Genomic DNA, 26,437 nt, shown 5'->3' with positions numbered 1-26,437 from the left:
TCTACATTACTGTTTTAGATACTGTAGCATTTTCGTTTAGTTGTCAAATTCTTTTTAGTTTTGGGTATTGTAGCATTTTCGTTTGTATTTGATACATATTGTCTAATTATGAATAATTGGCCTTAAAAGATTCATCTCACAAATTACAGGCAAACTGTATAATTAGTTTTTATTTTCATCTCTATTTAATGTTATATGCATGTACCGTAAAATTCAATGTGACGGAGAATCTTTAAAAATTTTAGAGACTTTTTTTGGAACTAGATAAGGTGTGCAGTCGCAGAATTCGAGAACGTAAAACTCAATATAGTTGTGCTGGCCATCTGTAAGGCCCCCAATATACATCTTTTAATGATATATTTCTGATCATACATATCAGCAAAACTTTTGAAAAGTATAGTGAAGTGAATATTATCTTTGACTCAACAAGTAAACAGTGAGCAATTTTGCCTATCATGATGTTAAAAGGAATGGTTTGATTTTCTATATTGACTTGTACCGTAGAACCATCTTGTCAGGATATCATTTGACATTCGTTTCATTGCGGTGGAGCCAAATATGCAGACATGCAGTGCAGTGAAGGGAATGGATGCTCGAAGGCAAGCATGGACAGATTCCAGTAAAGCAGCTGCGAGCTATACATAGCTTGCAAAAGTTGCGCTTCAACTTTCCTTTTGTATCATCAATACAACAGCTACTCTACACTGAACAAGTTCCCTCTTGTATTACGCATCACCTAGGCTAGCATCTTTACAGCACCGAAGGAAAACGTCTCAGGGCATGGCGCATCACGCCTTCCCATTGCCTGTCTTCTTTGAGGCGAAGAGGTGGCGGACGACCGAGAGCTTGCTTGTTGCGCGAGAAACGAGCGAGGAGCCAGAGGAGCTCCTACTGCTCAGTGACGACCTTGTTTCCTCCGATTCCTCATCTTCGTTTGGTTCTGAAATCGGAGGTGGAGGTATTGTCATCAGGAAAGTTTCAAGCATTCGGATGATCTGGCTGAAACTGGGTCGCATCGCAGGATCCTCGACCCAGCATGATTGTACTATGAACACAAGCTCCTGGGGGGTCTCCTCAGGGAGAGCTGGGCGCTTTTGCTGTTGATATAAACAAGAGAAAAATATTATCAACATCAGTAGACTGCAATCAAGAACTGTGTGATGATGCTATGATACATGTTCCCATGGAAACTACTATCAAGATATGTTAACGCCTAGCCTAGCTCTTCAATTCCAAACGATATATGTAAAAGAAATTCAGCAGACCAGTCATCATCATGCCACATAAGGCTAAGAATCTGAAATTAAACTTCCTTCCATGACAAAATTCAAAACAATACATCTTTGGAAACAATTCTTTGTCATTTAATGTTTAACATTTTAGCCTTCACACTTTAGGCAGCCAAGCACAAACAATTTCTTAACCATAGCATCTAACAGCTTTATCCACAAAATAAGGCATTACTAACTTGTGCAAGTATGGGCAACAGTATTTTCATCCTTACCTGAAAAGCAGCAGCATATGCAGCTTGTAGATTTGACATGCCTTCAAATGGCATTCTATTGGTCAACAATTCCCACAAAACAATGCCAAAGCTGTACACATCCACTTTATTTGTGTAATGCTTTTTCTCACCACGTCGAAGTGTGACTGTGCTGTATAGCTGCACAATCACATATAGAAAGAATATGAGCCACCCTTTGCACAGATCAGTACTAGAGTATACTTTTTTATAAAATAAATGGTACCAAAAACCATCAAAAGACGATACAGCTAGCAGCCTAGCACATTACTACAGGAGCAAAATTTTTCTGTGGTTTTGGTTTCAGTATGTAATTGCACTAGCTTTAAGTTAATGCAGAAAATAGTGTTTACAACCTCTGGGGCCATCCATCGGTAAGTCCCTGTTTCAGCCGTCATCATTTCAGTCACAGTTTCTTCACGTGCAAGTCCAAAATCAGTAAGTTTCAGTTTCTTACGATTTGCTGTAAGCAATAAATTATCTGCACAAATGTTGATAAAATAAGTATAGGGGATTTAAAGCAACGTAAACACCAACTACTAGAGGAACCAAGAAGGTCAAGGAAGCAAAGCAAAAGACCAAACAGATTGCAACATTTTGAAGTAGAACCATGAGAAGGAAACTAAGCCTGGTGCTGTCATGCTGATATAGACTTGGGAATATTCAAATGCATATCCGTAGGTCTTACAATAAGTGGGAAAATGACAACACATATAAGTAGATGTGCAAACACCTCACTGAAAATTTTGAGTGGCTAAAGATAATCTATTCAAAGATCGAAGACAATAATTTGGCAATACAAAACACACTCAAATGGACATGCAGAGACCCGAAAGCTGCAACTAAAGGATCAAAGTACAGAACGCCAAAAGTCAAATAGCTTAAGCATCCTTACCAGGCTTCAGGTCTCTATGTATTATGCCATTGGCATGTAAACAGTCCATTGCATGAGCTATGTCCAGTGCATAGCTGATTGCAGTGTGTGTATCTAGTTGGCTAGGCCGAATGCTGTGCAGGTAACTTTTCAGTGACATCCCTGGTAATAGCTCACTAACAATCACCATCAATGGTTCCTTGCAAGCTCCAATGAACTGAAGAAGCATAAACTGTTGTGAGGAGGTCCCAAAGGAATTGAAAATGTGTGTAGACACACAAGCATAACATTCAGACCAGGAAGTACCTTGACAAGATTCTCATGTTTCACTTTACACATCATATTTACTTCTCGAATGAAACGGGCTTCGAGTGTTGCTTTTTCTTCAGGGGTACTGCCACGGTTAAGAACCTTTATCGCTACAATTTGATCACCATACCTATTTGATGCATACAAGAAAAACAGGATTACTGATATGACTTAATAAATATACAAAAGGCAAACGAAAAGAAACTGGTCGAATAAGTTTAGGGAAACAATATGATGAATGAAATGGCACACTGTTATCTAATTTGGTCTGTGTGGTATAGCTGGTTGACTCTGTTCGGTGCTCTTTGTGGCCACTTGAGGGTTTTTGGCAAGGTTTAGCTGTTTTCTGTTTGTGCTCGAGTCAAAAAGTGGTATACCCAGTATGTATCAAACCTTTGTTGGCTTTCTTAAAAGCTGAGTAAATCTCCTTTCAAAAAAAATGGCACAAGTTTCCTCATGTGAAGAGAATGTCATCTGAACTTGTGATGGTACCAACAGTCATCTATGACAGATTGGTATTTCTCTGGAGAGGAGATTATTGGAGGTAGCCAAAGGACTTTAGCCCAGGTGGTTAGAGCTTTCCAGCAGCAACACCCCCCCCCCCCCCCTTCCGGTCCTGAATTCGACTCCCTGTGGGAGCAAATTTCAGGCTGGGGGTAAAAAAATCCCCTCGCTGTGCTGTGCCTTCCTGTGTGGGACAGCCCAGCCTGTGGCAATGGCGGCGGCCCAACCTGGGGATTGTGGCTATGGTCGCCGGCCCAGGCTATGGTCTGCTTCCCGAGTGAGGCCAGGGTTCGGGGATTTTCTCAGTCAGGGTACTGAGACTTTCTTCTTAGTATAAAAACCGTGGGGCAGTCTTTCCGCACCGGCCGAGTTTTTAGACAATTGGAGGAATACTCTCTACTTCCATCATGACTAGCATTTCATCCAAGGTCCTCAAGGATGGCACAGCTCATGACTGATGTTTTGATAAATAAATAAATAAATAACCCTCCAGCATGCTAAAAATCTCGACAGAATATTGGAGATTCAATATTGGAGGCCTGAAGTGAGTACCAGGCATGAGTCTGTGTGTGTGTGATACTATAACCGATGAAGGACAGCTGGAGGATTTGGGCATCCTGAGAAACTAATTAATTTGAAGTATACTGATAGCCATTTTCTGCAAGGGTCTAGTGCATAGTGCATATCACACATTTAATTCGAGAACTAAAATTACAACTAAAGCAGATACTTCAAAATCAGCCCAGTTGATAAAGTAGCCATGACTTGGAGCACAGACATGTGAAAAAATTAGGCACGGGTATGCACGTCCCAAAAACATCTTTACTTACTTCCCCTTGTAGACCTTGCCATGAGCTCCCTCCCCAATCTTGTCCCCAACGAACAGCATCTTGGGATCGACAAGCAGCTTCCTGTCGATCCAGGACGCCGGCGCCGCGGCATCCGAGCTCCGTGCGGGCGCCACCGAATCATCAGCGGCGACCTTGCTGGGCCGCGGCCGCCTGAACTCCTCGCTGCCGCTGCTGCCGCCGTCACGGCACCCGTCGCTGCCGCAGCTCATCGTGTCTGGACGCACGCGGCGCACCGCCGGCGGCGTGGAGGAAACGGCGCTGTCGGGGTCCGCGAACTTGCAGGACAGCCGAGGCATTAACACGGGCACCGCGCGCGCGTGCCCAAGCAGCGGGAGCCCCAGCCCGCGCGCCCCACGCTCATATGGTGCGCGCAGGTGATCAGGAATCGGAGCACGGGGGCCACGCCGAGGCACGAAACTTCCACCACCGGCTGAAGTTTCGCAGCCGCGTGAGGAACAAACGACGGCGATTTTTTAAACCTTTTTCCAAAAAAAAAATCCCGCAACATTTCTGTCAGAAAAAAGATCCAAATTCCAGCCCGAACGTTCCAGAGAGCCGTGATTCTTACCTGAAAACCTCGGGGGGAATAGCCGACAGCCCAGACGCTTCACGAACCCACGCACGGCCGGACGAAAACAACCGATTTCCCCCAACGAAACGAGCGGAGAGCTGCGATCCTCAACTCAGGAAATGAGAAATTTCGCAACAAAATTCAAGGGTGCGGGCAGAACCCTAACCCTAGACGATGCGGGTGAGATTTGGTGCGGCTCCGCGGCGTGGGGTTGGGGGGATTGTCGTCGTCACTCGTCGTGCGGGGAAGGGAAGGGAAGGGAAGGAAAAGTCGGAGGGAGAAGGTATCGGGGGGAAGCAGAGTGAGCCGCAGTGGGCAGCTTTTTATAGAAGGTCGCTGGGCTAAAGCAAAGCCAAAGCAGGAAGCAGGCAGCCGGTAGGTGAATTGGCATGCCCCCCCGTGTTCGTACCACAGATTGCGCCCATGCCCAAAATATCTCTTGCCCAAAGGAACCGTACTAGGTACCCCAAGATCTGCTGCATTTGGTGCTCCATGTGGGGTGGTTTCTTTTCCATGGCTTTGAGAAATAGGTTTACCCTTCATCATATATGAAAAAGATGAAAATGGCACCCTAGCTAGTGATAGGAGGTAGAGATCACAAGTTGGCTACCACATATCAAGGCACGAGGAACGAAACAAAGACATCATAATTGTACATAGTTATGTACACACCACGTCAATAAAGACGTATAAAGTTGTATAAAATCATTTGGAGTATATGACACGATATGATGGCTATAACATCGGTTGTCGCGTTAGACAAGTAAAATGATGTAAGGTGTGGGATAATGATATGTAACCGAACAAGAAGATGCTATCCTGCAAAGCCGCATAGAACCGTTTACAAGGTAGTATAAAGATACATAGAGATAAAGATAACACATCGGCTATCACATGTTATGCCACGTAAATGGTGCGCGCCAAGATAATGATTAATAAAACACATCATTGGTGCGTGTAAAGCTATACAGAACGGTTTTAGGGATAGGGCAATGACACAATAGAGATAACACATCATCTAGCGCATGATAATGCATGTAAAATGGTAAGCGATGGGAAAATGATTTTAAAAAAATGATAAAGCGAATACATCTACTACATGAAATAATCTAGAGGATAGGACAATTATGTGATATAGATAAAGTTCTGAATCTAACGTGTAGAGGCATGTGTATAATGGATAGAACGGTCAATAACGCATGTCGAGCTAGATACAACGATACTGGAGATGAGACGGTGATACGACAAACGGATGGAGAGAACATAGCATTTAGTGCGTGTTGAAGCACAAAAAAATGGTAAGTGAAAAGAAATATAATAAAACATATCAATAATGTGTGTAATGCATAGATCATTCTAGAGAGAACAATGATACATTAGAGATAATGCATCGGTTATAGCATGGGAAGGGGCATAAAATGGTAAGCGGTGGGATAATATATTAATAAAACATATCAATAATGCATGTAGTGCATAGATCGATCTAGAGGAGAGAACAATGATACGTTAAAGATAATGCATCGGTTACAACATGTGAAGGCATATAAAAATGGTAAGCAGTAGGATAGTATTTTAGTAAAACAAATCAATGACTTGTGTAGAGCTACATAAATGAGTATTGAGGAGAGAGAAGTGATAAGATAGATAGCCACAACATATTAAGGCACGTAGAATGATAAAAAGGTGATATGTTAGTAGTGTAACAACGAGCCTATCAATAAAGCATATAAAACTACATGAAATATCTAGATGATAAGATAACTATAGGGCGAGAAAACACGTTGAAAATGTTGTGTCAAGAGTCTAGGGAGAAAATAACAATAAAACATGTGGATCTGGTTATAGGGCAAAGAGTTTCACAAATTATAGTATTTGTATTTGTACTTTTGCTTACCTAATATTCGGCTTGTACAACTTCTGAGATAACATGTGTAGATTTACGCAGAATTGACTATAAGATAGAACAATGATGGACTATATAAGATATCGGCTACAATTTGTTAAGGCATGTATAATGATAAAGGCGATATATTGAGGTCCAAATGACACATTTGCATACATTGGCTAGATTAAACTAAGTATACATTTGGTGGGACGCCCTCATTTTTTTTTCTTTTGCCACATGGTCCAAATGTCTTCCCTTGTTGCCACATGAGCAACATGACCAAATTACTTAATACTGAGGTCTCATTTGGTGTTTTTAGAAAACATGGTAGTAGAAAAGAAAACTGACAATAGAGACTGAAGAAGATCCCAGAAAAGAGTCCATTCGGTGCCCAAACATACTTAATTGTGGGTTACGCAAGGACAAACCCGCTTGCATCCTCATGGATTATCGCAACACATTTTTTTTAAACGTCAATGAGCTGCATGGTACTGTATATACCTATGGAATATGCATGGAAAGCGTACACGCACACTAACAAAAAGTGTTCTTTAAACTCCGATCAAGCTAAATGCTCAATCCAAAATGACAAGATGCTAGCGAACTTTTGTTGAGCATTATTTAGGTGATGCACGGGACTACCCACGCATAGAACCAGCACCAAAATGTACACACGCAGGTCGTGGCGGCCGAGTCCTCGGGGGGCGATTGCATGGTGGACCGTTAGCCAAACCCCTTCGGGGAGGGAGAGGAATTAAAATACAGCTGCGCTGCACTTTGTGCTATCTCAAGGAAATACTCGGGGGCGTGGATTTGATTGGCGCTGGCCTGGGCCAACGACGACGTGGGGGCCGCGACGGCCACGGCGCTCCTCCACATCAGTCGCGTCGCGTGCGCCTCCCACCCCGCGGGGCCCACGGGACTCCACGTGGTTTTGGGCCGTCCCCATCCCCGTCCAGACCCTCACCGCACTACCCGTCCCGTCCCGTCCTAGCCACCACCCACTACTAGGCCAACGACGGACAGCGGCCGTTCCGTTCACGCGGAATCATCCATCCATCCGTCGCCCTCCTTTAATTTTTGTTACCGGCCACCCCACCCCCCCAGTCGCCGCCCCCCTTTTTTGCCCGTCCCTCCACGTCGCGGACTCGCGGGGCAGGAGGGAGGAACTTTTCGTCGCGTCACGGGTCCAGGTCCTCCGCTCCTCGGCTCCGCAACCGTGCGAGACGAGACCCTCGCTGCCGCCTGCGTGACTCCGCGGCCGGCGCCAGTGCTGCCCCGCACCTCACGGCCCGTGTGCCCGCCCGCGCCCGCTCGCACGCAGACCGCGCCGCGCGCCCTACCACTACGGAAATCGGTTAGCGTCGCGGCGTATGGTCGCGGGCGGGCGGGCGGGCGGCAGGTCCGGTGCGGACTGCGGGCGCGGAAGTCTGCTGGCTGCTGGGCGTTCAGACGCGCGGGCCGATCGATGAATTTTCAACCCAACGTACTGTACCGGGCGCCGGGACACGTGACGCGATCCGGCCGGCGGGGCGTGAATCCGAGCCGCCGTGTGGTGCATGCCGCATCGAGACGACGGCCACCGGAACCATGCGGCCATGTCGGTCGTTGGCGCGCGATCGGTCAACTGGGACGGACCCCGTGCGTAGCGTGGCGCTTCTTCAAGTCTCGCGTGCGGAGGGCCGGGGGCCGGGGTTGACCTACCAATGCCATAATGCATCCCGAGCGCTCGTCAGGTCACCTGTCAGGTCGATCGCGCGCGAGTACCTCAATGTATGTAATTGGAGACCGACGACTTTTGCCCAACGCACCTACGTACAATGCATGAGGATAAGGCTACACTAGACACCATTAGACGTTAGTTTTGTGGATATATGTATGTAAATATGTATACGCGAGAGTTGAAGATACGTCCCGTGTGCATGCGATCTCCACACGATCGCGATGGTCCACCTGCGTCTGTGCGTGCTGAAATTCCGTGACAGTGGAAGCGCATGGATATGCGCGGATAGCTCACATTTTAATACTATTGGGCTAGGAGGAGGATGCGTGAAAGATGTGGTGGGTGCATGAGAGATTCGTCAGAGCACGTATTGTAGTGGTCTATAAGCTAGCTAAATGCTGAGTGGATGAGAGAAGGAAGATAAAAGAGGAGAAACAAACTGTAAACTTACAATCAGCTTAGCCACAAGAATAAAAAAAACTTTATAAGAGAAATAAGTAAGCTATATATTAATAGTGATTAGCTAACTTTTATATGAGTGACTGGAAGAAGGTTGTAAAGAACCTTACAACTAGCAAATGTATTGTATTATTAAACTTGCTCTCAATGCCACGACGAAAAAAGTCTAACATGGCTATTCACCTAACACACGCGCTCCCGGGCAAAACAACGACGACCACCGAATCTAGAGTTGGATTGTAGGCCCAAACCTAGTAACCTAGCCACGTTACTGGCCTAGCTAAATGAGCACCGATCTTAGCTAGCTTGTCTTGTTAAAAGCACGCCCAGTTTTGGAGTTTGGGTTTACAGCCACCACTTTGAGGTTAGATTACTTGCCACTTGTCATAGCTAGCGGCGATTTGGTCGGTAGTATAGAGCCTTGAGATACTACTACCTTTATATTATATATATATATATATATATATATATATATATATATATATAATATGGTCCAGTAGTACTCATTTTGTGGCACACGTACGTGGTATATATATGATGGCGATGCCACATGTATGCGTGAGCATCTAATCAACTAAGTTTTGTTTAATTTGCAGGTAAACAGAACTGTCGTTATTGGTGGACTGTAAGTAACACAGCAATTAAATCACAAAGATTTTACAGGTATAGTGTCTCCCTCCTCACTTATACTCCTACTTAGGCCCTGTTTAGATTCACACCTAAAAAATTTTCATCTATCCCATCGAATCTTTGGACACATGCATAGAACATTAAATGTACATAAAAAAGTAAACTAATTACACAGTTTAGTTAAAAATCGCGAGACAAATCTTTTAAGCCTAGTTAGTCCATGATTAGCCTTAAGTGCTACAGTAACCCAAATGTGCTAATGTCAGATTAATTATGCTTAATAGATTTGTCTTGCAGTTTCCTCACAAACTATGTAATTTGTTTTTTTATTAGTTTCTAAAAAACCCTTCCGACATATCCGATGTGACACCCAAAATTTTTTTATCTCCAATCTAAGCAGGGCCTTAAACAAAACAAATCATTTGAGAGGTTTATAATGAATCTGATTGACGAATGAATGAAAGCAATAAAGAAAACAAACAAAACCTGAACCAGCACACATCAGCCCCGGCATGCAGGCCTATCAGATATTCAGGCGAAGCTACCACATCGCGTGGCGACGGACTGACGGCCGGGCCGACGCACCAGCGAGAGGGTCCCACCCTGCCAGGCTCCAAAGGCATAGTGGGCCGAGGAAACCCTGACCAGCGAGACCCAATGATTGTGCTCCCAAAAGAAGGCGAGCGAGGAAAACATGGCGGCACACGTCACAGTAGCCGACAAAGCCGCCACCACCGGCCGTTCTTTGCCTTCTTCTCCACAAACACCGCAGGGCCGTCGACGATCCATCGCATGAGGGATGGGGAGGGAACCCTTTACGCATTCAAATCGTCCCCATCGCCGGCGGGGCCTTCGTCTACCTCTCTCCCCGGCCCCTTTTTCTGTATACCCGTGCCGTTGGGTTCATCCAGTCACACACACACAACAGTTTTAGTCGCAGAACGAGCTGGAGACATGGAGCTCTCAGCAAAGGTTTATTTGTCGGGTCAGGTCGATCGATCGGATGACACGGCACATTGTTGAGTGTATTATAAGCGTCATGAGCCTCTGTCCTTGTGTGGTTTATAAACCTGATCATATGTATAATAATCCGTTTGGTGGAAGGTCACTGTCCGGACCTGCAACATCGATCTTGTTCCTTTTTTTTTTCCCTATATATACTACCACCATCTGTCGCGCGCACAGGCCTATTGTGATTTCTGAGTCACGCATGCACTTGTTCTTTTCCCATCTCCACGACGTCCGCGAGGTTCAGTGCAGGTGCGGCGTCACCAGCCACCAGTCATCGTCTCCGATACGCAGCACTGTGCGTCGTCGTCGCATGTATCGCTGTGTACTACTGGGGGTTCCTCTCCGTCGGACAGGGCAATCAGCTGTGCCTGTTGTGGTGTGGTTGGCCACTTGGCCACACAGTTCACTGGCGTCACCGTTGAGTTGAGCACCACCGCGTCCTGTCGAGTGTTATTTACAGGAATCTTCTTGCTAAACAGTGACAGCAAATGGTTGGGATTTCAGCTCGTTTTTTTTTTCTTTCGACCACAGCACAAAGTGCACATGTCACACACGAATCACAGGAAGAGAAAACAGAAAAGGGCATGGAGCTGTAAGAGCAACTTCAAGAGCTTCGCTAAAATTAGTAGCTAAATTTCATTGTTTAGTCATTTTGTAAAATAAAAAACTTCTTCAAAAAAAAGTCCACAACAATTTTGCTATTTTACAAAATTAGATAGCCAGTGTTAGTCGTTGCCTATCTATGACCATCGAAAAATAAGAGATAACCAACCTTCTATTTTACAAAACCAGATTTATCGAAAGCAAATAAAGAATAACCAAGCTCTTGCGTCGCTCTTTAACTAGTTATCCATGTTTTAGTAGACGGGCCAAATAGTTCGAGTGGCCTGCTGTAAACTGCTTGCTGGGCCATCTAGGGTCTTACTTTTGGAGGCCGAAATCTTGGCCCAGGAATAAACAACTGCAGGATAAAGCCCACTAGGGTTCCTAGTGTACTATAAAAACCTGGATTCGTCGAATCCCCCGCCCCCTCCACGCACACCCCGCTCGAGCCGCCGCCGCCGTCGCATCCCGCAGCGAACCCTAGCCCTCCTCAGCGGCGGCTTGGAGCTCCCCCAGCCATGGTGAGCTACTCTCCGAGGCCATCTCCCTCCTCAGTCACTCCTCGCCGCCGTTGCTGTCTAACCTTTGTTGTTGGTTGTGGTTGCCTGGTTGCTGCAGACGTTCAAGCGGAGGAATGGCGGTCGCAACAAGCACGGGCGCGGCCACGTCAAGTACATCCGCTGCTCCAACTGCGCAAAATGCTGTCCTAAGGTAACCCTTCCATTCCCTTAGAGCGTGGTTGTTTGTGATGGATGAATCGAGCCGCTGTTAGCTGCAGGGAAAGTAGTACTGGTACCTGTAGTTATATTAGTGCATAATCTCGTTCGCCACATTGTTTAGTTGATAAAGGTTGATAGCTCTCAATTTTAGGCCTTGTTTAGTTCAAAAAAATTTTGCAAAATTTTTCAGATTCCCCGTCACATCAAATCTTTAGATGTATGCATGGAGTATTAAATATAGACGAAAATAAAAGCTAATTGCACAGTTTGGTCGGAATTGACGAGACGAATCTTTTGAGTCTAGTTACTTAGTCCATAATTGGACAATATTTATCAAATACAAACGAAAGTGCTACAGTGTCGATTTCGCAAAATTTTTTGGAACTAAACAAGGCCTTACAATGCAGCAAACATTTTTTATAACTGATTTTCTTGGTTACCTGTGTCTGATTTTCTGTTGTGGGTTTATTACAATTTCACTTCTACTTACACACTTACATTGAGGTGAAACTTCTACTGTCCATTGAGCCTTATGTTTTGTTGCTTTGATTCTCTCGTACTATTGAAACCAGTTACAATGTGTGCAGGCATATTTTGACTTGCATTGCGATATTAGATCTTAATTATGTTCTGAACTGTGCCTATTGTAGAAGATATATGACATTTGCCTTACTTTACAGGATAAGGCTATCAAGCGGTTCTTGGTGAGGAACATTGTCGAGCAGGCTGCTGTGAGAGATGTGCAGGAGGCTTGTGTGCATGATGGTACTGTAGACATCCTTATTTCTTGCATAATGTAATCTAATTATAGGTTACCTTGAAAATTTCTCTTAATATGTTCATTTGCACAGGATATGTTCTTCCCAAATTGTACGCAAAGGTTCATCACTGTGTCTCATGCGCAATCCATGCGCACATTGTCCGTGTCCGCTCTCGTGAGAACAGGAGGAACCGTGAGCCCCCGCAGCGTTTCAGGCGCCGGGTATAATTCTTGCACATGCTTATCTTTATAAACTTATCGATTGTATCTTCTGTTTTTGTCTGAACCTGATCATTTCTGATAACTCTATTAAAGTTGTGCGACCACATACTCTTGTTATTTACGCTTTTATAGGCGTTGCATTCACTGTGTGTATGTTGCAATGGATGCGTCAACGAAAGCGTATATAAACATGTGTTGGTGCATTGCAGTATTATTTGTGATGACTGATATTTAGTTCAGTCATTACTGCTTGAATGCACACATTGGAATATAACTTTTGCACATTTTGGCATGGTATTATTTGTCCAATTTGCTTGAGTATTGCATGTTTCTTTGGGACTTGGTAAAGCTATTTCTGGTGCCTTGCTTCATGCTACATGTAAAAACATTCTTTTTTTCAATCTCCAGATAGAAAGTGTTCCTTGGTGTTATTTTCATGCTATTATCGCTTTTATAGGCGTTGCATTCACTGTATATATATTGCAATGGATGCGTCAACGGAAGCGTAGATAAACATTTGTTGGTGCACTGCAGACTTGTATGTTATGACTGATTTTTTTGTTCAGTCATAACTTCTTCAAGGCACACATTTTAATATATTTTCACATCTTTACATTCAGTAGTTGGTAAGATTTGTTGTAACATGTCATGTTTTTTTGTAGTTTCAGTTCTATAAACCAATTACTTGTGACATGATACATTGCTTTGAAAGGCCAAATGTGGGCAACTATCAAATGTCTTGGGATTGAATGGTCCCTTATTCATGATTATCACCATTCTGTCCACCATAGCTTTTGGAGTTTGCCGGACTTGTGAATAAACATACTATGTATGCCGTCATCTTTCGTTTTGCAAACAAATGTAAACTGATGTATCTGTTTTCTTGCCTTACAGGATGACGGCCCAAGGCCAGGACAGGGCCCACCGCGCCCAGGGGGTGCTGCACCTGCAGCTGCCCCTGCAGCCGCTCCTCGTACCTAAGTTCAGGAATGCGTTTCAGGGCTTAGTTTTGTCACCTATGGGATAATGGATTTTTCCTGTTTTGAGAAACCAATGTTACTGTATCCCCTTGATGTTAAACTTGTAGTACAATTTGTGGTTCGACCCGTTCTCACTCTTTGTGCTGTTAAGTTCTCTTCCAACTTGATATATGTTGCCATACGAAGCTATGAAGATTCTGGTTGCTTGTTGCAATTGCATTTTGTTTTGCATTCGATGGTCTTCGATTGTTATGTAGCATGATGCTTCTGGGTCAGTTTTTAATAAGCATTGAACATCATTTGCATTGCGTGCTGGCCTGCTGTGAGCTAAAAAGATGATGCATTTCACATTGCTCTCCACTCGATCTTCATTTATACTAGAATCATTTTTCATTTGCTCTCCATCCTGCTTGATCATAGAATCAAGATCGTGCTCTGCTAAACATGCCCCGAAATGAATTGTTTGGCTGGTTGCGGGATAGTGTTCTCTATTTCTTCGGCCGCGAGGTGGCTGTAGACGCAGTCACGCAGATGTGTCTCCCGGACGCCAATGTTTTCTCCAAACACCAGGATATGGATCAATACAACGTGTTTTCTCCAAACACAACTGTCTTCCAAACGCTACAATTCTGAACACTACATGTCTGTTTGGTTCATGACTATAACTTCTCACGCTACGCTTTTCTTAACATCCTATCTCACGCCTTGACTTATTTTTTTTTACTGAACTTTACCATGAGTATGACTTTCATTTTACTTGCCCCACTTCCTGTAACAACCACATTAAGGGAGAAAAAAAAACCACAATTCACAAACCTATCACTTTACCCTTGAGTCAATAATGGCTTTGCATGGAAGGATGGAACAGCGAGACTAGAATAATAACTGGACCTCCGGCTTCACTCTTCCAATCGTTCCTCACTCTGCAAACTACGCTGATTTTAACCGGCTTATAGCTAATAAAGTAAGCTAGCATTGGGTTGTTTGGGCTACCGGACATTGAATCACAAGAAAGACAGTTCATTGGGGTTTGGTTTGGAGCCGATCAAGTAGCGCCATAGCAGTAGCAGTCTAGCAGAGCATTTCACTGTCAAATTATCAGTTGGCAACCAAACAGGCCATTGCTGTTTGCCCTAAAGAGAGAGAAGCAGAATTTACACGGCAAGCGGTATAACTTTTCCTCAGAACATGAAACATCAATGACTGATGAATCACCACTGAAGATGTATTGTACATCAAGGAACGATGCATAACAGATTAAAGGTGCAATTTGGCACTATCCAAATGGTGAAACCCAATTATTTCATGGAATTAATCTGTGAGTGTGATCCCTGCATCGCATAATCCACTCAAAAGTTGAACAGTTCAATCCTACCTGAATCTGAGCCTGTGATACAGCTAGGCTACAAATCATAACCTTCCTAGGAATGCTTGCTGCAAGTCTGGATAGTCTCAACTGATGCAGCCAAAGCTTCTGCCGGTGGACTGTTTAGAGCGTTGACGTAGCACAGCACCTACTTAAGACAGCCCGATGCAAATCTCCTCCCACGGTCTCCACTGATGCAGAGTCCAAAGTTGGCTGCAGCTTTTGCTACGGTTTGATGAAGCGAGCTAACTTTCCCAGCACCCCTCTCAGGTTGCGGATGCCAGCTCCTGTTTTAGAGCTCACCATCATCTACATGGAGTATCATTGTATGAGACAATAATGTATTCATCAAAAGCAAAGCGTGCATGCACAAAAAAAAAGAAGTGAATTCAAAAGCTCACCACTGGGTTTACCACTGACTTGTTCCTCTTCAGGCTCTGCAGTTGAATGCATAAACAATTCTATTAGGCGATTAACTGAAAAATGTGCATATAGCAGGATAGGTTGGTGGGCCAAAAACCTCTTGGATTTCCATGGCACGGCGAGCGACATCTATTGGGAAAACTAAATCAGTCTTTGTCAGTACAATCTGGTATGGCGTCTTGTGCCTACAATTGCACACTTGAATATATCAATTACAGAGAAAGCAGACACACTAGTAATATCTAATAATGTTGTCCAAAAAGGTAATAAATGTTTTGAGAAGATTTGGATAGGAAAAATTAACTATGCCTATTTCATGACAATGATATGCTTGCATCAAGGAAATGAACAAGAAAAATGATAGTGTATTTGCAAGAAAGGCCCAATAAAGGCACCACACACCTTTCCATTAAATCTACAAGCTCATAGTCCAATGGTTTCATTCCTCGTTTAGTGTGAACAAGAAGGCACACTCTTTCTAGGCCAACTCTGGTCGAAACATATTCCTTCACCTACAATTCGCAAGACTGGTTGTCAGAACAAAGAATATCAAGTATCAACTTGATGCACAATGCAGCATTTCAAGATTCAGTCGGGAGTCTAATATTCAGAATTTAGGATACTTACAAGCTCCTCCCACGACTCCTTAACTTCGTCCTTTGCATAAGCAAAACCATATCCAGGTAAATCAACAAGACATAACTTTGATGCAAGTCGAAAGAAATTTATTGTCTGCAATTAAGAATAATGCAAACAAATGAACAAGAAGTTTAAGCACCCATATTCAATTAGAATGAAACAATTGCCTCTGTTCTTTCCACAGTTTCATTGTGCCATACCTGAGTAAGTCCAGGCTTATCTGATGTTCGCACAACACCCCACTGTCTTGTAAGTGAATTGAGGAGTGAGGATTTACCAACATTTGATACACCTAATATTTCAGTCATTCAGTGTGTTAACATTTAGAGACATTTGATAAACCTAAACAACGAAAACATTTTTGTTTCCTCCAGTTACCTGCAAATGCTATCTCTGGGAGCGTTGGAGCGGGGAATGAGGAAGAGATCTTTGCAGCAGCAAAGAACTCCAGCTTATTTCTGAACTCCTGTTAATTGTTTTATGTGAACAACAATTACTAACTGTAGCTTGTAATCCACACAAGTTATGAGATAACATTATAAACTGTATATGGTACCAGATATGTCTGTACAGTGACTCAAGGCAAAAAGTAGAAGGTACATTTATGGCACTGATTATATAGCATATTCCTTACACTTTCTTCTATGCGTTCACGTTCTGTGCTGGTTGAGAAAGGAACATTATCCAGAGGAGAAGAAATCTTGACATTGTAGCCAGCATTTTTTATCTCATTTAAACGCCTACGACCTAGTAACTGCAAACAACAGTTAGAGAATGTCACACATGCAATCAAAGGGAAGAAGGTTGATGTGAGGCAAATCGTGCATACATTATCTTCCACATATGAAAGGATTGAGGAACTTGGCTGTATAGCACGAAATTTTGCATTTATTGACATTTCAGTCTCTTCTTCAGGTGTACAATTCACGAGAACCTTCGCTGCACTGGAAACTTTAAAAGGAAATTAAAAAAGAAAAGAAGAAACACATCCAAATAAAAGCACCAGATTACATATTCAATACTCCCTCCATACTGAAAAAAGAGACGTCCTAGGGTGGAAACCCGGTTTCGCAAAAACAGACGTCCTAAGCAGCGGAGAGTATTGTGGACGCGTTTGCCCCTGCGAACCGCCCGTTCGCGTGCGTCCCTTCGCGTGCGGCCTCGTTCGTCGCCCGCATTGAAGGCTCGCAGGGGCCTCGTTCGTCGCCCGCATTGAAGGCTCGCGTGCGTCCGTTCGCGCAGTTCAGGTAAACGAAAAAAAGCGCCAACAAAAGCGCGTTGAAAGTCAAAGGAAAAAAAAGGAAAAAAAAAGCGGCAAACAATGTGCTCAACGCGGCGAACAGGCTCCAAACGCGGCTACAAGCACGGACACGTCCAAATCAACGAAATAAGCGCGTGCCATCCCTGCCCGCACACGCACAGTACCATGAAAAAACATGAAAAAAAAGTGAAAATCTACTCAGTGCCAAAAAATAGCGCGGCCACCAGGGATCGAACCAACCCCCTAACAGCCATCCACCCAACTCGCGCTTGCTAGCCAGTAGAACTACAAATCTTTCCTAGATAACATGCACCCCGCAGCTTATTTAATAGGGGTAAAGGAGGAAAAATACCCCCTAATTAATGACTTCTTGGTTATCACAATCTTATCCTAAACGTCCATTTTTTCAGTATGGAGGGAGTACAAACATTATTTCAGAGACCAATAGTCTATATGTTGATAAAAAAATGGAAACAAGTAAACACAAACTTTTAAAATTTCAGAACTCAGTAGACCAATTTTTTTTTCAAATTGCTAGTTTCTCCACACAACAAAATTATGCTGACCTTGTAAGAGGTTCCGGTGGGTAGGCGTTCTTTGGATTTCTCCATGCATTCTTTAGTTCGACAGTTTATAGAAAGAGCTGTCCTCACATCATACACAGAATTTTCCACTGTTGCGCGTTTAGTATAATGAGATTCGACATGAACTCTCTACATTTCCTTTAGCCTGACCTTAGTACAGTTATTAAAAAACGAGAATATTTCATCTGCTGCATTGAGTGATAGGAAGCAGAACACTATTGCCAGGTCAGAGAAAGAGATTCAAGAAAGACGACCATTTTACAGTTGAAGGGTTTAGTTGGTTGTGCACATGGAACAACAGAACTAAGACGAATATAAATACGCACAAATATAATAAGCAGTAACATTAAGCATAGTCATCTGAACAATTTAAAAGTTAAGACAGAGTCTGTACCATCCTGGATAGGAGAATCTTCAATCCTTTTGTTCGAAGTATCATAAGGATCTAGCTTCATTCGCTTTCTCTTCTTAGGAGGAGCAGGTTCCTCAATGTCAGGAACTACAACCTTCTTAGCAGGCTTTATTTTCTTCCCAGTCCGGTCCAGTACTCGAGTTAGGCGAGGGCGAGGCTTCTCTTCTTCAGTAATAAGACCCGAGTCATCTGACTTGTTGCTATCAGCAGCTTCCTCATCCAAATCAACTTCTTTAGCACCACCCTTCTTTGTACGCCTGACTTCTTTGGTTGCATCGAACTTCTTCCCTTTGGATGCTACAGAGTTCACCAGTCGACTCTTGATCCCTCTACTAATATCAGAAACTTTGCTGGTACTCCTTTTCCCTGCACGGTAGTCATCCTCATACAAACTCTGAGACTTCAATCTGTCATCTTTTCCAGGAGAAACCTTTCGGTGGCTTATCGTGGAAGCAGTCTTTCTGGAAAACCTTGATTTGGAAGACGAAACATTCTTGCCACCACCGCCACCACCATCCCACGAGTCGTCATCGATCTTCCTTTTCCTCCTGTCAAGCCCAGACACAGCCCTCTTCATACCAACCCGGGGCACTCCCTCACTCCGTCCCCTCGTCGATCCCACGCTTACTTGGCGCCCTCTGTCTTCTTTCTTCTTGTCGCCCTTGTTCCAACCAGCAACCCTGGTTCCTTTTGCTTTGTCATCTCCTCTATCCTTGTTCTTCCTTCCAGCGGCAGTCCCACTACTGCTCCAGTTCCTCTTGCCACCAGGGGCAGGCTTAGCTTGTGTCATGGGTGAGTTCAACACCAAAATCTCTTGGAAAATGTACTGCGTGCGTAGCACCTAGGGCAGGGGCAGAACCAGTAAAGGGACATGGGTGTACAATGCACACCCGATAATTTTTACAAAAAAAAAAAAAATCGAAGTTAGTAGGCATCAAATAGGCAAATAGAGTTAGGGTTTGGGTTCTCGGTTTCGCACAGCAGGAAAGGAAGAGAAGGGGTGGGAATACCTTGTGGAAGCTCGCCGCCGGCGAAGAGACCGACGAAAGGCCTCTGCACCTGGCGTAGGGCACGGCGACGGTGGCGGCGGTAGCGAACCCAGTGGACAGTCGTCGCACAGAGAGAGCGCACGCGGGTGAAGGTGAACGTAATCACGGATGCAGCGGACGGCGGTAGGCCGTGGCCCGTCCGGGCTTGTTCGGCCCAGGGGAGAGCAGCCACACGGGCCTTCTGCTGGGCCGTTCTTTTCCACTCATTTGATCATACTAGCAAATATGCCCGTGCGTTGCAACGGGAGAAAAAACATCAAATGACCTTAATTAGAAAGTGATGACATAATGTTACATGTCTATTTATATTTATCCTTTTTATAAAATTTAAAGTCTATAATTTATTTTATTGATAACCATAACATCTATGGTATTAGATAGTTAATATTTATAATATATGTAGCTTGAAGACATATTTATTTAATAATAAAAATAGAAAATAGTTAAACCTTATCTCACTCTAATATTACCTCTTAATATACCTCAGTATTATATTAAAACATGAGAAGTTTGATGCTAGCATTATTTTTTATTTAGATTAGGATTGCTATGAAATATGAATCAAGCATCACATTAAATAGGCTACCATAAAATTTTTATAATAATTGGAGAAAGATAACTACAATTTTAATTTTACACAAAAAAGCATAGGCAAGTATTTCCAAAAAAAAGTGTACTAAAATTTGTGATATTTTTTGTTTACTGCATGGATCTACATATGTGCAGCTGAAAAAATTTTGTTTTATAATTTTTAGATTTTTCTATGAATTTAGAGCAAGATAACTACAATTTTAATTTTACACTAAAAAGCATAAGCAAGCATTTCCAACAAAAAAAAGTGTACTAAAATTTGTGATATTTTTTATTTACTGCATAGATCTACGTATGTGGAGCTGAACAAAATTTGTTTTATAATTTTTAGATTTTTCTATGAATTAATATGTATTTATCAATTTTCAGCGGATTTAAAAAATAAAAGAAAAGTAAATTGAAGATTTTACATTGGGAACCCTAGAAAAAATTTTATTCTTTTTTCTCTCTTCCTACGATTTCGGATGGGCTGTTTTTGCTAGGAGATTTTACATTGGGAACCCTAGAATGTTTTTTATTTTGTTTTTGCCCTTCTACAAAGGTTGGACGGAGGAGGCGACGGATTAGGCAAACCGAATGTGAACAGGAGCAGACGGAAGAAAATATAGAGCAAACTGAAATTTTGGCTCTTTATAAATAGGTATAGTCTCTCTCTCTAATTCTTCTTGATTTCGCGTTTAGCCTCATCCTGGGACACTGCCTAGTGGAACATTAGTTTCAAATAAGTGATACAATAATGATATTATCATTACGTTACCAGATGAGAAAATATAATATTTTTTAAATTTTATTGAGATTGGACATTGCTCCTATTGAAGCTAGAAGACCTTTTCACTTGAAATTATAGAATACATGGAGCATCTTTCTTATAAAACTATGGCACTTGTCACTTGAGTTAGAAACAACTTCCTCTTCAACATGTGATAGAACACATGTCGACAGGAAATTTGAGATATGAACAATCTCAAATTTAATTTGGGTCATTTGTATAGTGGCTTCATTGAATAGATTACACAGGACACAACATACATGGCTATATTCAAGACAAACCGACAGGGATTTTTTGTTTCCAGTAATGTGAGCAGCTAATCCCGACGGGCTTAGATTAGGTTGGGTACGAATTTTCTATTACTTCTACCCGTATCACTTTTAATTAATGCATCATTTCTTTTTTTATTTCATACATATTTAATTTCGCCTAGAGAGACTAGAGTGGAAAACCGAGCTAAGCAACAAGTTTCATCTACATAAAAGTTATTTTTTCTCGGTCTTCTTAGGCACGTTCTCATATAAGCAAGCGAACACTAGAACATTTGATCTAGCTATGCGCTTTGCACTCTGCCGCCCAGAGTTCGAACCCCGTGGGAGCAGATTTGTTGGCCGGAAGAGGTCTAAAGCGTGTTGAAAAAATTCTCGTCTGCCCCACGCCAATGCGTAGGTCTAAAGGGAGCTTAGTCTTACAGTACCGCTGTGTATTGGTGAGGTAAGGTCTTCTTCTTAAGCAAAATGTCTGGGCTGTCTTACCCCGCGGTCGAGTTTTTCTTTATTTATATATATCATAAAAACATTGAGAAACTCTGATCAAACTCCCATAACACTAGCAATACAATCTAGAGGATTTGATTTTGAAACAGTCGTCAATCGCCGTTGCGAGGGCACATCAACAACTTGGTCGACTGAGCCGGCAGGGAGGGAGCAGGACCCACAATTTTCTGATACCTGCAGTAGCATGATGTTGCAGGTTGCAGCTCCATTAGCGAGCATGCTAAAGTATGAAACAGGTTCAGTAGTTTCAGGGGTTCGGTAGGGTGCTTTTTATACTGGTACAAGACTGCTCTTGGGTAGTGAGATACGACACATGCCTGCAGGTTTACTGATCGATTGGCTGGTGACCTGATCATGATGCTACGAGAGGAGCCGTGCAACTCCAGCAGGTAGCTTGTTTGGACCTAGCAATATGTATAGGAAAATAGGGGAACCAGATAACCATCGTAGTCTCTGGGTTGCATGTTATATATTCAGGGAAACGCCCCCTGTGTGGCTTAGATTACATCACGGTAGATTACACAACAACCTCAAGTGTCTATCCCAACAACCTCTAACAATATCTCTCTATACATATGCTGTACACCGCATGACTTGGTTGTCTAGGATACCTATGATGCATATCATCTAACACTCTCCCTCAATCTTAGCCACTAATAAGGTTAAGATTGGTTCTAAACTGTTGAAGCTTGGCAGCAGGAATAGCCTTGGTGAAACCGTCAGCAAGTTGATCACCTGAATTAATGAATCTGATTTCCAACAGTTTTGTAGCCACTCGCTCCCTAACAAAATGGAAGTCGATCTCGATATGCTTGGTCCGGGCATGGAAGACGGGATTTGCAGAAAGATACTTAGCTCCCAAATTGTCACACCAAAGACGGGCAACTGAAGGACACCGAATCTGCAGTTCTTTTAGCAATTTCTGAACCCACATGATTTCGGCAGTTGCATTAGCCAGCGCCTTGTACTCCGCCTCAGTACTTGATCTAGAAACAGTAGCTTGTTTCCTAGCCATCCATGAGATCAAGTTGCTGCCCAGAAACACTGCAAAGCCGCCAGTAGAACGGCGGTCATCAACACACCCTGCCCAGCCAGCATCTGAGAAGGCACTAACAAGCATAGAACTCGACTTCTTGATCTTGAGCCCCAAACTGACAGTGCCACGCACATAGCGCAATATCCGCTTGACTGCACTCCAATGAGCAGTTGTAGGAGCATGAAGATACTGACACACTTTGTTGACGGAGAAGGATAAATCTGGCCGTGTTAGTGTCAGGTATTGAAGAGCTCCAACGACACTTCTGTAGCGAGTGGCATCGTCGGGACTGAGTGGTTCTCCAGCTGTAAGACTAAGCTTCTCTGAAACACATAATGGCGTGTTAACTGGCTTTGCACGGTCCATACCAGACCTAGACAGAACATCAGTGGCATACCGCTCTTGGGACAACAGCAAACCACCACCAACTCTTTTAACTTCAATGCCGAGGAAGAAGTGAAGATCACCCAAGTCTTTCAGAGCAAATTCAGCTTGGAGATCTTTAAGTAGCGCTGCGGTAGCTGATGAAGACGAACTTGCCACAATAATGTCATCAACGTATACCAAGATAAACATGGTGTATGAGCCTTTGTTATAATAGAACAAAGAGGTATCCGCTCGAGAGGGAACAAAACCAAGTGTTTTCAGCTTACTGCAGAGTCGAGCGTACCATGCCCGTGGAGCCTGTTTCAAGCCATAAAGTGCTTTATCCAACTTGCATACATAGCTAGGATGAGCCTTGTCACCATACCCGGGTGGTTGGTGCATGTAGACTTCTTCTTCAAGAAGGCCATGAAGAAACGCATTTTGGACATCAAGCTGACGTAATGACCATCCCTTTGTCACAGCCACAGATAGAATCAGACGAATGGTGGCTGCTTTGACAACTGGACTAAAGGTTTCTTCATAGTCAATGCCGTAGCGCTGTTTGAAGCCCTTAGCAACAAGCCGTGCCTTGTAACGATCAATGGTGCCATCACCCTTTCGCTTGAGCTTGTAAACCCACTTACAGCCAACAATATTCTGGCCCTTCAGACGAGGCACAAGATGCCAGGTTTGATTCTTGATCAAGGCTTGGTACTCATCGTCCATTGCCGCCCTCCAATTGTGATCCTTGAGTGCGGCATCAAGAGTGGAGGGTTCCTCGGTAGTGTGGCTAGCAAGCATGCCCCAACGCACCGTGCCGTCAGTAAAACGCTTGGGCTGGCGAATGCCACGTTGAAGTCGAGTGACAGGACGGTCAGGCACCGGTGCAATAGAAGAAGCAGCAGCCGAGGTCACAGGAGGCACAGGCACAGCAGCCGCAGAGGATCCCTCGGGGAGGATCTGTACAGTGGCCTCAGGAGGAGGCACTGTCGAGGTGTCGGCGACGGTCCCCGCACCCGCGGGATCGGGCTGTGGAGGTACGAGCTCGGCTGCTGAGGGCTGTGGCGGGGGATCGGTCGTAGAAGATCCCGCGCCCGCCGAGGGGAGCGCAGCAGCTCCGTGGGACGCCGCCACCTGGTCGGTGCAGACCCCCGAACTGCCACCAGAATCCGAGCCGGATCCCGAGGGCGATGCGCCGCCGCCAGCGGTGCCGTCCAGCGGATCCACCTCGAATCGCGCGCTGTGCCCCAACGGGGGACACATGAAATAACGCGTGCCAGGCTCCATTTGCGCCGCATTTTCACCGCCAATTGAACCTGTGTCAACACCAGAAGCAGGAGAACTTGCAGAGGCATTAGCAGTGTTAGGAGAGGCACCCTGCAGATCAAGTAATTGTGAATCCCCGAGGCTAGTAGAGTTGTTTAGAAGAACATCGGGTAGGAGTTCAAGCTCCTTCCTAAGACGAGCACCAGCGTTGGGGTGGAGGGACGCAAAGGGGAAAATGTGTTCATCAAAGATGACATCGCGAGAGACATATACACGCCCTTGTTTTGGATCTAGACACTTGTACCCCTTATGAAGTGTGCTATACCCAAGAAATACGCACTGTTTAGAACGAAACTCAAGTTTCCTAGTATTATAAGGGCGAAGGTTAGGCCATACTGCACAGCCAAAAACACGAAGATGGCTGTAATCTGGAGTCTCACCAAACAAGCGCTCAAAAGGAGTGTCATTATTGATGACCTTAGAAGGTAACCTATTAATAAGATAGACAGCGGTCAAGAAAGCTTCATCCCAAAATTTAAGGGGAAGAGAGCCATGGGCAAGCAAGGAGAGACCAACTTCGACAATATGGCGGTGTTTACGCTCAGCTGAGCCATTCTGCTGGTGTGCATGGGGGCAAGAGACATGATGGGCGATGCCAATTTTAGTGAAGAATGAATTAAGCGCTTGGTACTCGCCACCCCAATCAGATTGGACTGCAAGAATTTTGCGTCCAAACTAACGCTCTACAAGGGCCTGGAATGTATGAAAACATTTGAATACCTCAGATTTATGACGAATTAAGTAAATCCAAGTGAACTTGCTATAATCATCAATGAAGGAAACATAATATTCAAAACGTCCAACAGATGTGGGAGCACGACCCCAAACATCAGAGAAAATAAGATCCAGAGGACCCTTCGACCTGCTAACAGACTGGGAATAAGGCAATTGATGACTCTTGCCTTGTTGACACGCATCACAGACTTGCTGGTTATTGGAATCAAGAACAAAAGAAAGTCTATGCCGATCTAAGACGTGCTGAACAACCCGAGATGAGGCATGGCCGAGGCGACGATGCCATAGGGAGGTAGAAGGCTTCACGGCAGTGTAGACTTGTTTATTTGAAGATGAAGCTGACGGCAAGGTGGATGATGCGTGCAATGGATAGAGCCCTCCTTCACATCGGCCTCTGTGGAGAGTTTTCATCGTCCCCTGTTCCTTGATCAAAAAATGATCAGGGTGAAACTCAAGATAAACATGATTGTCTCTAGCAAGTTGATTTACTGAACAAAGACTCTTATTTGCTTGTGGAACATGGAGAACATTATTTAGATGAAAAACTCTACTAGGGGAAGACACAGTACTGTGACCGACATGTGCAATCTCCATACCTGCGCCATCTGCAGCGTGAACATTGTCACCACCGTGATACTTGTTGCGGGTGGTGAGACGCTCCAGTTCGCCGGTGATGTGGTCAGTGGCACCACTGTCCACATACCAGTTCGTGTCTATGCCGTACGAACTGGACGTGGCCGAGGAGACGCTCTTCTGAGGTGGCCCGTTGTAGTTGTTGTCGAATCGCTTGCGGCAGCGGTACGCCGGGTGCCCTTCCTTGCCGCAGATTTGGCAGAGGACCCCGGACTGGAAGTTGCGCCCGTGTCCGGTTCCACCACCGCCATAGTTGTTGCCACGGCCACGGCCGCCCCCGCCGCGACCAAAGCCACCGCGATTTCCGCCGTCGCGGCGCGGATTGTTGGAGGAGCCTGCGCCACTGCGGTTGCCCTTGGTGGCGGCGTTGACAGAAGACTGGGTGCCGCCGCCAAAGTTCAGTTCCTTGCGCTGCTCGTGCGCAATCAGCTGAGCATAAAGCTCGGGAACGGTGATCGGCTCCACCCTGTTGGCAACAACAGTAATAATAGATTCAAATTCCTCACCAAGACCCGTGAGGATGTAGGTGACGAGATCCTCGTCTTCCAGCTTCTTGCCCGCCGACGCCATGTCATCGGCGAGGCCCTTCATCTTGGTATAATAGTCGGCGACGGACGATGTGCCCTTGGACGCTGTGGCCAACGCCATCCGGGTGGAGATGATGCGAGCACGAGACTGGGAGGCATGCTGGGCATGGATCGCAGCCGCAGTGGTTGCAGACGACACTTGCGCGAAGATTTCCTTCGACAAGGACGAGAAGAGGTAGCTGAGGACCTGTTGGTCCTGAATCATCCACGTTTGGTACGCGGGGTTGGGCACCGGGTCGCCCTTCTTGCCGGTGGTCGCAT

At 44.5% G+C, this 26,437-nt stretch overlaps 3 protein-coding genes across 3 annotated transcripts; 1 reads left to right on the top strand and 2 right to left on the bottom strand.

Annotated features, from left to right (window-relative positions):
- Nucleotides 589-4,948, bottom strand: LOC110432053 (serine/threonine-protein kinase HT1). The gene is made up of 8 exons (XM_021452031.1): nt 4,798-4,948; nt 4,629-4,729; nt 4,040-4,539; nt 2,703-2,835; nt 2,418-2,613; nt 1,879-2,003; nt 1,505-1,663; nt 589-1,097 (listed from the first exon to the last, which is right to left on the bottom strand). The coding sequence occupies exons 3-8, from the start codon at nt 4,354-4,356 to the stop codon at nt 789-791; spliced, it is 1,239 nt and encodes a 412-aa protein (XP_021307706.1). The 5' UTR covers nt 4,357-4,539; nt 4,629-4,729; nt 4,798-4,948; the 3' UTR covers nt 589-788.
- Nucleotides 11,313-13,854, top strand: LOC8057070 (40S ribosomal protein S26). Its single transcript, XM_002466169.2, has 5 exons — nt 11,313-11,463; nt 11,561-11,653; nt 12,342-12,426; nt 12,513-12,643; nt 13,538-13,854. The coding sequence occupies exons 1-5, from the start codon at nt 11,461-11,463 to the stop codon at nt 13,622-13,624; spliced, it is 399 nt and encodes a 132-aa protein (XP_002466214.1). The 5' UTR covers nt 11,313-11,460; the 3' UTR covers nt 13,625-13,854.
- On the bottom strand, nt 14,777-19,479 carry LOC8057387. Its single transcript, XM_002463607.2, has 11 exons — nt 19,319-19,479; nt 18,291-19,149; nt 16,881-17,002; nt 16,686-16,805; nt 16,430-16,517; nt 16,252-16,343; nt 16,040-16,144; nt 15,815-15,924; nt 15,510-15,597; nt 15,391-15,426; nt 14,777-15,298 (listed from the first exon to the last, which is right to left on the bottom strand). The coding sequence occupies exons 2-11, from the start codon at nt 19,096-19,098 to the stop codon at nt 15,215-15,217; spliced, it is 1,653 nt and encodes a 550-aa protein (XP_002463652.1). The 5' UTR covers nt 19,099-19,149; nt 19,319-19,479; the 3' UTR covers nt 14,777-15,214.

The sequence above is a fragment of the Sorghum bicolor genome, chromosome 1 (genome assembly GCF_000003195.3).
Source record: "Sorghum bicolor cultivar BTx623 chromosome 1, Sorghum_bicolor_NCBIv3, whole genome shotgun sequence".
NCBI classification, from domain to species: domain Eukaryota; kingdom Viridiplantae; phylum Streptophyta; class Magnoliopsida; order Poales; family Poaceae; genus Sorghum; species Sorghum bicolor.
Note: the sequence above shows the minus strand (reverse complement) of the source record. Positions and strands in the feature narration are given on the sequence as shown.

Bases quoted from the DNA above. Each gene is read 5' to 3' on its own strand.
- LOC8057070 (XM_002466169.2), top strand. The intron at 11,654-12,341 runs GTAACCCTTCCA...CTTACTTTACAG, and splicing joins GCGCAAAATGCTGTCCTAAG to GATAAGGCTATCAAGCGGTT. The intron at 12,427-12,512 runs GTACTGTAGACA...TCATTTGCACAG, and splicing joins GGAGGCTTGTGTGCATGATG to GATATGTTCTTCCCAAATTG.
- LOC8057387 (XM_002463607.2), bottom strand. From the start codon at position 19,098: ATGACACAAGCTAAGCCTGCCCCTGGTGGCAAGAGGAACTGGAGCAGT. The intron at 17,003-18,290 runs GTACAGACTCTG...TTCCTTTTAAAG, and splicing joins AGATTCTCCTATCCAGGATG to TTTCCAGTGCAGCGAAGGTT. The intron at 16,344-16,429 runs GTAACTGGAGGA...CTGAAATATTAG, and splicing joins CCCAGAGATAGCATTTGCAG to GTGTATCAAATGTTGGTAAA.
- LOC110432053 (XM_021452031.1), bottom strand. From the start codon at position 4,356: ATGCCTCGGCTGTCCTGCAAGTTCGCGGACCCCGACAGCGCCGTTTCC. The intron at 2,614-2,702 runs GTACTTCCTGGT...ATGCTTCTTCAG, and splicing joins AACATGAGAATCTTGTCAAG to TTCATTGGAGCTTGCAAGGA. The intron at 2,004-2,417 runs GTAAGGATGCTT...ACATTTGTGCAG, and splicing joins ACATAGAGACCTGAAGCCTG to ATAATTTATTGCTTACAGCA.